Below are 14,167 nucleotides of genomic sequence, written 5' to 3'. Positions count from 1 at the left end.
TGTTGCTCCTGATGCCGACCTAACTCTCATCAGCCTGGATAATGTCGTTAGAGATGGTAAGATTGTCCCTGATGACCAGGATGATGATGAGACTGATCCTCCACCAGTGCCTTCTCTTAAGGTGTCGACCTCCTCTGTTCCCCCCGTTACATCTGATCCGGATTGCCAGATTCTAAACCGGGATGATGGAACCGTGGATGCTGTGCCCCTTCAAACTCGTCCTCCATCTCCCCGTACTGATGCTGCCGGGAAGGCTCCTGATCTTAGCCGATCTTTTTTCTAGATATTTGTGTAAATAGCCCGATTTGTGGGCTTTTGAACTTGTTTTTATAAATGATGGTTTGTTGACTGTTGGTACTCTAGTTGCAGTTTTTAGCAGCTTATTTTGAAAACAAAATGGTTTTTCTGAGGCTGATTTCGGTGGCCTCTTTGAAGCTTTATCATACTATGCTTTCGTTGTGCTCTAGCAGGGTGTCTGTCGGAATCTTGCTGCTTGGCCTCTTTAGATTGCTTTCGTGTTTTTGTTTGTAGCTTGGATCCTTTTGAGGTCGTGACTTGTGGGGGGTCCAACTTGTTTTTTGGTTTCCTCGCTTTTGTTTTGTGTTTTTAGTGCCTTATGATCGATTTCTTTATGTTGGTCCCCTTCTAAGTTATTTTTGTGATCCCCTTTTCTGGGCCTTTACCAGGTCTCTTTAAGGGATTACTTTTATAACTTATCTTTGTAGGAGACCGACTTTGTTAGGTCGATCTCTTCTAAGTTATTTTTGTAATCCTCTTTCTTGGACCTTTGGCAGGTCTCTTTCAGGGATTTCTTTTACAACTTGTTTTGTAGGAAACCGACTTCGTTAGGTCGATCTCTTCTAAGTTGTTTTTGTAATCTTCTTTCTTGGACCTTTGGCAGGTCTCTTTCAGGGATTACTTTTACAACTTGTTTTGTAGGAAATCGACTTCGTTAGGTCGATCTATTCTAAGTTGTTTTTGTAATCCTCTTTCTTGGACCTTTGGTAGGTCTCTTTCATGATTTACTTTTACAACTTGTTTTGTAGGAAACCGACTTCGTTAGGTCGATCTCTTCTAAGTTGTTTTTGTAATCCTCTTTCTTGGACCTTTGGTAGGTCTCTTTTAGGGATTACTTTTACAACTTGTTTTGTAGGAAACCGACTTCGTTAGGTCGATCTCTTCTAAGTTATAGCAATTCCTCTTTAATAGGGTTGGCCAGACCTCTTTCCAGGGATTTGCTGATAACTTGGGTTGACTTGGTCCAACTTTTTAGTGTCGGCCAGTCTTTTTAAGTTATTATATAGCAATCCCTAAGACCTCGTCAGGTTCTTTTTTGGGATCACTTTCGATAACTTCTTGCATTATTCTGTGTTCATCTTTGCCGATTTGTAGATGGTAGTTTCTGTCCTGGTTTAATCGACCTTTAGGTGAATCGCGTTTTCACCTTTGTCGGTCGATCATTCCTATCGAGATCGTATAGTGAATTTGCTCTTCACTTTTCTGTTCGATCCGTTGCTTTATAATCGGACAATGAATGCTTCAGATTCATGTGTCTTGAGAACTTGTAGAATATCTGAAATGTATTTTATTTAAAGAAAATGCAAATATATACAGGTGGGAGTTTTTTTTATACCCTTAAGTCGAATTGAATATCAATCTTGACGCCTCATTAAAAAACCTTTTCAGGAAAAAGAGTGCGTCTTGTGATGAGTCATTTATCTAACTATAGTACCTTCTCAGGTTACAGGCGTGCCATGATCTGGGAAGTTCTCGTCCCTCGAGTTTGGACAGTCTGTATTAGCCCTTCCCAAGCACTTCTGTGACTCGGTAGGGTCCTTTCCAATTAGCAGCCAGCTTTCCTTCTCCGGGTCGAGTTGTTCCAATATCATTTCGGATTAAGATGAGATCGTTCTCTGCGAAATCTCTTGGCACTACCCTTTGATTATACCTGGAAGCCATTCGTCGCTTTAATGCCTCTTATCTGATCCGAGCTCTTTCTTGGATTTCTGGAAGTAGGTCGAGCTCTTCTCTTTGGAGTTGAGAATTTGTTTGCTCATTGTAGTGGACTACTCGAGGAGATCCTTCTTTGCCCTCTATTGGAATCATTGCCTCCACTCCGTATGCTAGTCGGAATGGTGATTCGTTCGTGGTAGAATGAGGGTCGTCCGATACGCCCATAGGACTTGTGGGAGTTCCGCGGCCCAAGCTCCCTTTGCTTCTTGTAGTCTCCGTTTCAACCCGGCCAATATGACTTTGTTGGCTGCTTCGGCTTGTCCATTGGCTTGGGGATGTTCGACGGAGGTGAACTGATGTTTTATGTTCAAGTCAGCTACTAGTTTTCTGAAGCCTGCATCTGTGAATTGGGTGCCATTATCCGTGGTGATGGAGTATGGAACCCCTAAACCTTGTAATAATGTTCCTATATAGGAATTTCCGACTTCTTTGAGCGGTGGCGTTAGCTAGGGGTTCTGCCTCGATCCATTTTGTGAAGTAGTCTACCCCTACTATGAGGAACTTGACTTGTCCCGATCCCTAGGGAAAGGGTCCGAGAAGATCGAGTCCCCACTTTGTAAATGGCCAGGGTGAGGTCACGCTGATGAGCTTTTCCGGCGGGGCGATGTGAAAGTTGGCATGCTTCTGACATGGTGGACATGTCTTTACAAATTCTGTAGCTTCCTTTTGTAGAGTTGGCCAATAGAATCCCGCCCGTAGTACTTTTTTAGTGAGAGCTCGTGCTCCGAGATGATTACCACAAATGCCATTGTGTACCTCTTCCAAGACTTCCTTTGTATTGGAGGTCGGTACGCATTTTAACAATGGTGTTGAGATCCCTCTTTTGCATAGGGTGTTGTTTATGATAGTGTAGTACTGTGCCTCCCTTTTTAACCTCTTTGCCTCCTTTTCATTTGTGGGAAGCGCTTCTGTTTTGAGGTAGTTAATTATGGGGGTCATCCATCCTTGATCCCGACCTGTATGGCTAGGATTTTTTCTTCTTCTGATATTGATGGGTTCTGTAGTATTTCCTGGATGAGGCTTCTATTGTTGCCCCCTGGTTTGGTACTGGCTAGCTTTGAGAGTGCGTCAGCTCGAACTTGTGAATCACTGTAGATATTGAGTTTCTGAGCTCCAACTTCCCTAGCCAGCTTCAAACCAGCTAATAACGCTTCGTATTCTGCCTGGTTGTTTGAGGCCGGGAATCCGAATTTCAGGAAAAGCTCAAGTTGGGTTCCTTGGTTGCTTTCGATTATCACACCTGCACCGCTTCCGGCTTTATTTGAGGAGCCGTCCACGTATATGTTCCACTCTATGGGGATTTCTGTGGTGTTTGTGAATTCTGCAATGAAGTCGGCTAGGTATTGTGATTTGATGGCTGTCCGTGCCTCGTATTGGAGGTTGAACTCGGACAACTTGATTGCCCACTGTAGGATTCTTCCTGCTAGATCTGTTTTCTGCAGTATCCCTTTTATGGGCTGGTTGGTCCGAACTTTGATGGTGTGCGCTTGGAAGTATGGGCGAAGTCATCGGGATGTGAGTATCAAAGCGTAGGCATACTTCTCTATTTTCTGGTAGTTCAGCTCTGACCCCTGTAGTGCTTTACTAATGAAGTAGACGGGTTGTTGTCCCCCTTCATCTTCTCTAATTAGTGCTGAGGCTATTGCCCGACTTTCTACAGCGAGATATAGTATGAGTGGTTCCCCCTTTTGTGGTCGAGATAGGATGGGGGGCTGTCCCAGGAATTCTTTAAAGTCTCGGAAGGCTTGTTCACATTCCGTTGTCCACTCGAAGTTTTTTCCCTTCCTTAAGGTAGCGTAGAAGGGGAGGGATGTTATTGCTGACCCTGCTAGGAATTTGGACAAGGCCGCCAGTCTCCCATTGAGTTGTTGGACTTCTTTGACGCAGGTCGGGCTTTTCATGTTGAGTATGGCCTGGCGTTTATCTGGATTTGCCTCGATTCCTCTTTGTGTGAGCATGAAGCCCAGGAATTTTCCTGCCTCTATTGCGAAGGTGCATTTAGCCGGGTTGAGTCGCATGTCGTGCTTCCGTATGGTGTTGAACACTTGAACCAAGTCGGTTAGCAATGTTTCTTCACTTTGTGTCTTTATCAACATGTCGTCCACATAGACCTCCATGATTTTTCCGATGTGGTCTGAAAAGACTTTATTCATTAGCCTTTGATAAGTGGCTCCTGCATTCTTAAGGCCGAAAGGTATTACGATATAGCAATAATTTGCTTTTGGTGTAAGAAATGAGGTCTTTTCTTGATCCGATGGATACATTGGAATCTGGTTGTAGCCTAAGTATGCGTCCATGAATGAGAGATACTTATATCCTGATGAGGCATCGACTAGAGCATCGATGCTTGGGAGTGGATAAGGGTCTTTTGGGCAGGCTTTGTTGAGGTCGGTATAGTCGGTGCACATTCGCCACTTCCCATTTGACTTTTCCACCAAGACGACGTTTGCTAGCCATAGTGCGTATTTAACTTCTCTTATGAACCCTGCCTCTAGTAGTGCCTGTACTTATTCTTCTACAGCTTGAGACCGGTCTGGCCTGAGTTTTCTTCGTCTTTGTTGTACCGGACGGGATCCCGGGTAGACTGCCAGCTTGTGGCTCGTTAGTTCGGGACTTATGCCCGGCATGTCGGCAGCTTTCCATGCGAAGAGATCAACATTATCTCGTAGAAACCGTATTAGCGATTCCTTTGCGTCTCCTTTCAGGATCGTGCCAATATTAGTTGTTTTGTCCGAGGTATCTTCGATCTGGACTCTTTCTATTTCTCCTTCGGGTCATGGGCGGAGTTCTTCTTGTCTCTGATCTCCGCCGAGTTCGATCGTGTGGAACTCTCCTCCTTCGCCTCGGAGATTTAGACTTTCATTATAACAGCGACGCGCCATCTTTTGATCTGCTTTTATTGTAGCTATCCCTTCTGTAGTTGGGAATTTCATACATAGATGTGGAGTTGAAACTATTGCTCCGAGTTGATTTAACATTGTCCGACCTATTAAGGCATTATAGGCTGAGCTTACGTCGACCACGATATAATCTATCTTAAGTGTTCTGGATTGGTTCCCCTTTCCGAAGATTGTATGCAACGATACATATCCCAGTGGCTGTACTGGGGTATCCCCAAGTCCGAACAGGTTGTTCGGGTATGCTCTTAGCTCTTTTTCTTCTAAGCCGAGTTTGTCGAAGGCAGTTTTGAATAAGATGTCAGCGGACTTCCTTGGTCAATTAATGTGCGGTGGAGGTTGGCGTTTGCCAATATGATTGTGATGACCATGGGGTCGTCGTGTCCTGAGATGATTCCAGATGCATCTTCTTTGGTAAACGTGATTGCTGGGATGTCTGGCACCTCTTTCTTGCCTTCGACATGATACACTTCTTTGAGGTATCGCTTGCGGGATGATTTGGAGATTCCTCCTCTAACAAATCCATCGTGTATTACGTGAATATGTCTTTCCGGTGTGCGGGGTGATCGTTCAGATCGTCCGACATCTTCATCCTTTCTTCTTTTTCTTGGTTCTTCGTCCCGGTTGGCCAGGAACCGATCTAGTTTTCCTTCCCTAACTAAATTCTCTATGATGTTTTTCAAGTCAAAGCATTCGTTGGTGGAATGTCCTCGGACTCGATGGTACTCACAGTATTCGTTCCGATTTCCTCCTCCCCTTTTGCCTTTAAGTGGCCGAGCTGGGGGTATTTTTTCTGTATGGCAGACTTCTTTGTAAATATCTACCAGGGATACCCTAAGAGGGGTGTAGTTATGATATTTTTTTATTTACTCTCCGGAGCGATCTTCTTTTTTCCTGGATTCTTTATCTTTATCTCGGTAGGCAGAACTGAACCTTGAGGCTTCCCCAAGTCGAGAATTCTCCTCCATGTTGATGTACTTCTGCACCCGTTCTTGTACTTCGTCTAGGGATGTCGGGTACCTCTTTGATATAGATTGGCTAAATGGTCATTCTCGTAGGCCATTTATGAGACCCATGATGGCAGCTTCTGTTGGTAGACTTTGTATATCCATGCATGTTTTGTTGAATCTTCCCATGTAGTTGCGAAGACTCTCCCGTTTCCCTTGCTTGATCCCTAGTAGGCTGGGTGCGTGTTTAGCTTTGTCCTTTTGTATGGAAAATCGGGCCAGGAACTCTTTGGCCAGGTCGTCGAAACTCGAGATGGAATTTGGAGGTAGGTTGTCGAACCATCTAATGGCTGTCTTGGTAAGAGTGTTTGGAAATGCTTTGCAGCGAACCACATCTAAGGCGTCAGTGAGGTACATTCTACTTTGAAGTTGCTGAGATGGTGGTTGGGGTCTGAGGTGCCGTCATATAGAGTCATATCCGGAAGTTTGAAATCTTTTGGGATTTTGGTTTTCATAATTTCCCTGGTGAATGGATCTTGATCTTTCAGAAAGCTATCCTCTGTGGAGGATCGTGTAGCTTTAGTTTTGAGATCGGCTTCGAGTTTCATAAGCTTTTCTTCTAATTATCGGCACCACCTTATCTCCCGACGTAGATCCTCTTCTTTTTTGCGTTGATGTTGGGCTTCTTTCTCAAGTTGCTTCAATCGATTTTGAAGTGCTTCTATCACCCCAGGATTTGATGAATTTTTGTCTCCATTGGATTCCGGAGTATCTTTAAGTATAGCATCCGTGTTTTTGTGTGGCGTTTTATCTTCCAAACCTGAGTCGTGTCGTTGTCATGGTTGTCTGCCATGGTGTTGGGATGACTTCCAGGCTCCCCGGCAATGGCGCCAATGTTCCGAGGGTTACCTGAAACTGTAGGTCGATCTCGGTCGAGATCTTTTGTGTTGGTCGGAGCCGACGTGTTCGGCAGGTGTGTAGCGGCCGGAGCTGGTGTGTCCGACTTGTAAGACTGAAAGTGCTGCTGATCCTTCGTCCCCGGAGGGTGGGGGGTACCTGCAAGGGACTCCGATGCTTAAGTTAGCAAGGGTATTAAGCAGGTATTGAGTAGAATCAGAGTATGAGTTATACCTGGGTGCTCTAGTGTATTTATAATGGTGAGATGTGGCCTTCTGTGGATAAGATAAGTTAGTTATCTTATCTTATCTTTTATCTTTAAGTGAGGTCATCTTATCTTTAAGGGAACCGCCCTTCTCTATGTAGGCTTTGGGCCGCCTTAGGATTTGGAACGTGTTCCTCTATTTGGGCCCTTCCTTGGGCTTTCGTGGGGACTTGACCGAGATCTTTGGGAAGAGGTCGGGTTGTCCTGACCTGAAGAGGTCGGTCGCTTTGTCTGTCAAACATCCCGGGTTGGTAATCTCGACCCAGGGTATGAACAGATAACAATGACATTCTCTGCAAGATCGGTGAGATGTTGCAGTAAAATTACGTAGTCCACGTTCACTTGATTCAAAGAATATCGAACTCAATTGCTAATCTTTTAGCAAAGATAACAATTAAATATAATCTGTCTTATACTGAATTTCTCTTTTTTTATAATGTTGTTGAAGAGATTATTAAGAACTAAGAAGGAGATGTCCTCTCCAACTTAAATGATTTTTTATGTTGTTTTAGTAAAAAAAATTAGTAAAATTTATTATTTTTTATTAGCAATTAATTAATAATGTTTAAAAAAATGAATTAAAAATATATTATGGAATTAAAAAACTAAAAAATCAGACTAATAATTAAAATATTAGCAAAAAATAACAAATTCTATTGGTAGTTTAGTTTTATTTTCTTTACACTATAGTAATTTAGTTAGCTGTTTTAAGGTCATAAAGAAACTCAAATAGAAAAGTTTACGTTGTAAAGCATGCAATAATGCGAGTCAGCAAGTAAATGTCACCCTACTCTCAATTATAACTTCCATCATTCAATAAGTAATTTTTAATTTTTTATACATTCTATTCATAATGAAAAATGCTATTTGTTCACTAAAATTAGTCACTAAAATCAGTCACTAATGTATTTGTGTATAAATACATGTGTGATTTAATTCATTTTCAATGTGTATTTGTATTCCAACATGCTATACTAGTGGCTGACTTTAGTAACTGATTTTGGTGTATAATAGATTACACCCATTTATAGTATTTCAGAGCTAGCTACATTTATTCCATACATATATTAGTGAAAATTAAATACATAGCTAGATAAGTGCTCTAGACACCGAAGCAGCATTATCATTTTCGTTATCATCATCAGTAACAAGCTTGAACTCTTGCAGCTCCTTGAAGTTCAACCATGGCTTCACCAACACTTTGGCTTCATAAACTTGTTTCTTCTCATCACCATCTTTTGCCACCATAGTTATTTCATATATGCTTCCAGCAACTACTTGCTCCTTTGCACTTATCACCCTCACAAGCTCCAAGCTTGAATTCTGCAGCATAAATTAGAAATTATAAACATATTATTCAAATACAAAAATATTAATCACTTATATTTTCTCAGTTCATTTGAACTAAAAATAATACTTCAAATCATACAAGTATTAATTCTTAAATAAGAATCTCCCTTATTATTACACATAGACAATAATCCAATTTTGAATAATAACCCCACTAACATACTAACATAAAGCACAAGACTTTAATTAAGTGACAAAAATAACCCAAATTAAAATGAATTATATATTTTATCTGAAAAAAAATTAGAAATATAGAAGTAGAAGACGAAGAAGAAGAAGAACCGATTTTTTATTATGTTCTTCAAGAGCAAAGCGAGCAAGGTTCTGGATCTCAATGCTGTTCTGGCTTCCTTCAACCACACGATTGCCACCTAGTGTAGCCATTTTCTCTTATCTCTGATTTCTTTTCTTTTTTCTTCACCCTTTATAATTTGTTAGTTGTTACATGAATTGTAATCTTGGTTTGTTAAATATCTATGTCCCTTTTGAGTGGTTAATAACGGCACCCTCCAAGCATATCTAAATACTAATATCTAAATCTCATGTTATTATCCGCACGTGTTTTTATTGGTGCATAGTCTTACAATGATTTGATAGAAAGGATTAATACTTGTAATTTACAATTCCATTCATAAAAGTACTTGAAGTTAAGAGTTAACAATAATTAGAAAATCTCACCTTCATCCTTAGATAACACCAAATTTGTCCCACATCAGGTAATAAAAAAGTTTTATAAATATTTTTAATGTCTAAGAGAGTTTTTTCAGTCCGCCGAGTTGAGTAACGCCAACTTGTGACTCAAGTGAGGGCACCAAGGTGATGGAACATGGTTTAGGCTACGCTTGGTGGGATTAGAAGCTTGCACCAAGCTGGCTTGCCCGCTCCAAGTTGAGAGTTGGGCCATGGCTCCCGAGCGAAGGCTCGAGTGTCCTGGCTCGTAGGCTAGAGGGCACCGCGTCAGGCTGGTTTAACAGAGCAGCGAATACCTCTGGCTCCCAACAGTGGAGGGATCACAAGCTGCTGCACCACTAATCGACAATGCTGGGTGTGCCTAACCATTGAACCATCAACTTTTGTTTTATTCAATTTTTTGTTATACACTGCAATCACACATTACTATATAATTTACACATACTATTCTATATCAATACTGTTACTTGTATTTTTTTATTTGTTGATTACTTTATCAGCATTTACATATGCAATTAATCCTAGGACAAATGCTACAGACAAACCCCCACAATTGAAAATGAAGTCCTGCAAATAAGCTTCTCAAAATTAGTGGAGAGTCAGTATTTGAAATAAACGTTACTGGAGCAATAGGGACAAAATTAAGGCGAAAAGGATTTGCAGAGAGGAAAGTCGAGATGAAGTTGATAACAGAGAGGAAAATATAGAATCAAGTTTGATATGATCATTACCTCATAATGGTCGTCATTATTATGCGTTATAACTCGGCTCCATGACCATTAAGCAATATATGATGTACCTCGTTATCTTCCGTTACTATTCGGAATTATAAGCAATAACTCGGCGACAATAACGTCTTCATCATGACCGATGCTCCAACGACAAAATAAGATCGGTTACGTTAAGCGGTAAAACCAAGAACATAACGGACAAATAACTCGTCATATATAAAAGGGAAGTAGACTATTTCTAAAGCACCAAGTTTTTCCTGAGAAAACTAGAATACGCACTGACTTAAGCTTCGGAGTGCCTTTGCAGGTACACTCCCCTCTCTTTACACTGCTCGTGCTCTCACATTCACGACGAACATAAGGAACTCGGATACCAAGAGACGGACGTTCAACTTTGCAGCAGATAGCTCGGCTAATCTCGAGGAGTTGAGGCCGATCTATTTCCCAGGCAAGATCAATTGGCGCCCACCGTGGGACCGAGGAAATCATATTTTTTCTTTTGGTCCCATCGCTTCCATCTGCATCCATGGCTGACGTACTAGCATTTATCTTAGAAAAAAGTCGCACACCGGGCATATTTATTAAAGGAGACAAATTTATATATATTATGGGAACAAAACAACTTGCTGAGCTTGGTAACGCGAGCTTGTGGCCTAAGTAGGAGCATTATTGGTTGGATGTGGGCTTGAATGGGTTTCCGTGTTGGACTTGTCTCTCTAAGCATAGAGTTGGGCCTCGTCGCTGGAGCGAAGGCCCACGTGGCAACGCATGAGACTGTACTCATACAGCAGCGAGCATGCTCGATTCATGACAATAGAGGAGATAACAAAATACTGCGTCCTCAGCCCACGAGGCCATGTGGGCCTTTCTAACCATCGTTGTTTTTTTAAAAAAAAGAAATACTTTACACAACTTTTTAGTTTTTAACAACAATTAAAAAAAATTTCTCCTATATATATCTTTCTTTGCACAACTATTACGTAATCTTTTCTATTCATAATTTTTCTTTAATTCTCCATTCATATATTATTTTTTGTCCAACTATTATGTAATTTTTTTGAAAAAAAATTTATCATCATAAATTTCACGCTAAAAATTTATAACCGATCAATTTAATCCTTATAACTTTTAATATTATAATCAAATTTTTTTAACAATTAAAAAAATTATCAATTCATATATTTTTTTTGTACATACTTTGCACAAATTTTTTAACAATTAAAAAAAAATTCTTCTTTCATATATTTTTCTTTACATAACTAGTACATAATCTTTTCTATTCATAATATTTTTTAATTCTCCGTTCATATATTTTTTTGCACAACTATTACATAATTTTTTTATTTTTTTGCACAACTATTACATAATTTTTTTACAATTTCTATTACAAGTTGAGAGTTGAGTCTTGGAACTTGATTCTATTTTAAAAAATATTATGTATGAAATAATTAAATTTGTTAATATTTATTGATTAATTACAATAAAATTTGTCAATAATTATAATATTCTATATCATATCCTTTTAATAATTATCCTTTTTTTTCTATATCTCTATAAATATTATATATTTTTAAATAATTTTTTAATTTTTCTTTATAATGTTTTGAATATATTGTATATTTTTTATTTCTGTTTATTAAATTTATCTAAATATTTAGAGAACTAATTGTTAATTTTTTAATAATATATTATTATTTTCTACTACTTAAATTAATATATTCTACTACCCAAGTTATTAATATTATTATTATTATTAATAATTTGATAACCTTTAATAAATACATATAAATCTGCTTTAAAATATTTTAGTTCATTTTTTCTTATAAACATTGAGTTATTTGTTTATTGCATGCTACACCTTTTCTTTATTAAATATAAATACTTTGTGAATTTCTTTATTTTATAGATTGTTTGGTATTAGTATAAATAACAAAAAATATAAGAAGTTATTTAATATAAAGTAAACATATTATGAATAACTTATTTTAAAAACATATTTGCTTTAGGAAATGAGGCGGCGCCAGCTAAGCGCGCTTCATGATTTTTTAAGAGTAACTCATTGTTGCGCTCAGCAATAAGAAGGCAAGAAATTAGTTCAAAATATTTTTAAATTTTTTTTCTCGATACTGCTGCTGCAGGAACACATTCGAGACATGGAAGGTCGAGAAAGTTTTCTCTAACATATCGGGCTTGAGGAAATATGACATGATTGTACATTTTTTCAAGGTCTTTCCACAGATTTGTATGATCTTTTAATGTGAAATATTCATTTTTCAATCTTACGTCAAGATGATGACGAAGGAAAATCATGACTTTGGCTTTATCCTTCTTGGATGTATTATTTTCAGCCTTAATGGTATTTCCAATATCCATTGAATTAAGATGGATTTTAGCATCTAGTATCCATGATAAATAATTATTCCTAGATATATCAAGAGCATTAAATTCAAGATGAGAGAGTTTCGACATAATGAAAATTTGTTACTTGAGTCTTCCTAAAATTTGATCAGAGTCTCGTGCTGATAACGTGTTGTGAAATAAATAAATAAAGAAGATAAAATAAAAAAGTGTAAACAGAAGATTCTAGTATTAATATTTACTAATATAATTATCTCACTATAATAATAGAAGTAACTTATCTATTCACTAGTATTATATATATTGCAACTTAAAATCTTAAAAGAGACAAATAGAGAATTGTATACAAAAGGAGGAAGAGTATTTTATTGTTGCTGTGTGTAATCAATTGGAGGCTTAACCTCTGCATGTACAAAATTTCTCTTTTTCCTCTCTTATTAGATGTAATTTTTTTGGTAATATGGCACTTCACTATAGAAAAGTTAAGCCATCCAAGTCATACGTGGTCAATGGTCATCCATATTGTAACATTCTAAAGTTTTTATTACAAAAATTTAGTTAAAAAAAAGTGATAGTTTATGAGTAAGACATACCAGGCCATGTGGGCTAAGAGTGCAGCAACCTGTTAACCCTTTGCCCTCTAGCCTACGCCCAAGTCCCGAGGCCCAACTCTCAACTTGGAGAGGACAGGACAGCATATTGCAAATCCATTTAACCCAACCAAGAATATCCAATCCGATGTTCCATTACAATAATGCCCCCACTCAAGTCACAAGCTCGCGTTATCAAGTTCGAAAAATGTTACACCTTCTCATAAGTTTTATAAATCCGTGTACTCTAATATATATGACCGATGTGAGACTTGTCAAGCGAAGAATTTAGAACAATGTTATAAATATTTGAATAAAAAATTTGATCTCTAAAATATATTTTTTAAAATATATATATATATATCTGATTCTTTTCGTCTCATTTTTAAATCTTTTAGAGACTTATTTGTTGTTAATAGTTTTTGTAATTTTTTTGACAACAATAATATAAATTTTCGAGTACCATTTTAGTAGTTTATTTTATAATTTTTTAGGGTTAATAGACTGTTGCATCCTCGACCTACATGGCCTGGTATGTCTCGCTCATAAAACATCACTTTTTTTAACTAATTTTTTTTAATAAAAACTTTAGAGGTAGATTACAGTTAAATTTTTTTAACAATTAAACAATTCTTTTTGTTCATATATATTTTTTGCACAACTATTAAACGATGGAATACTTTTTTTACCAACAGCTCAATAATTTTTTTCATCCTTGAAAAATACTTTAGAATCAAACAAAAATTAAATTTAACACTAATAAATTATCTAGCTAATCAATTTAATCCTTAAAATTTTTAAAATTGATTAATTAGGTCGAGTTTTATAATTATTTACTTTTACATTGTTGATAAAATGACAATAACAACATCGTGCTAATATGGTCCAATAGCTTTTGTATTTTCTTCACCAACATATATCGATAAACTTTATTTTAATTAATACTCAATAATTAATTTAGTCATGAGTTTTATGGTAAATTAACTTAGTCTCTTATGTAGATTATCTATTTGACGAAATTTGTAAAATACTAAAATACTAAATAGCCTGAAGTGTCACATACTGTAAAATGGAACTGAATTAATTAGCAAAAAAAATTAAAAATTTACGAATCATTCCAGTCTCTGTAAATTTGTGTCACAGCTTTCTGTTTGGCCATCCAAACCCTCCTATACGTCGGTCTGAACTCGAAGTGTGCCTCCGTGATATTCTGCAGTACCTTGATCGATGTGACAGCATCAGCTCTGATCAGGGGCCTAATGAAGGCCGATATGACATGATAATCAAGATTTCCATGGTCACTAGAGATCGACGTGGCTAGACAAGTGTGAGGACCATTGTACTGTTTTACCTCGCAAATTTCCTTGCGCTGGCGGAGGTTGACTCGGATTAGCCATACGCACCCACTCCCGAACTTCTTGCACTTGCC

At 38.0% G+C, this 14,167-nt stretch overlaps 1 protein-coding gene across 1 annotated transcript; it reads right to left on the bottom strand.

Annotated features, from left to right (window-relative positions):
- Positions 1-7,969: 7,969 nt before the first annotated feature.
- On the bottom strand, positions 7,970-8,815 carry LOC107496691 (cysteine proteinase inhibitor). The gene is made up of 2 exons (XM_016118007.3): positions 8,652-8,815; positions 7,970-8,342 (listed from the first exon to the last, which is right to left on the bottom strand). The coding sequence occupies exons 1-2, from the start codon at positions 8,751-8,753 to the stop codon at positions 8,109-8,111; spliced, it is 336 nt and encodes a 111-aa protein (XP_015973493.1). The 5' UTR covers positions 8,754-8,815; the 3' UTR covers positions 7,970-8,108.
- Positions 8,816-14,167: the final 5,352 nt, after the last annotated feature.

Source organism: Arachis duranensis, chromosome 7, assembly GCF_000817695.3.
Source record: "Arachis duranensis cultivar V14167 chromosome 7, aradu.V14167.gnm2.J7QH, whole genome shotgun sequence".
NCBI classification, from domain to species: Eukaryota; Viridiplantae; Streptophyta; class Magnoliopsida; order Fabales; family Fabaceae; genus Arachis; species Arachis duranensis.
The sequence above is the reverse complement of the archived record's forward strand: the minus strand, read 5'-3'. Positions and strand labels throughout refer to the sequence as shown.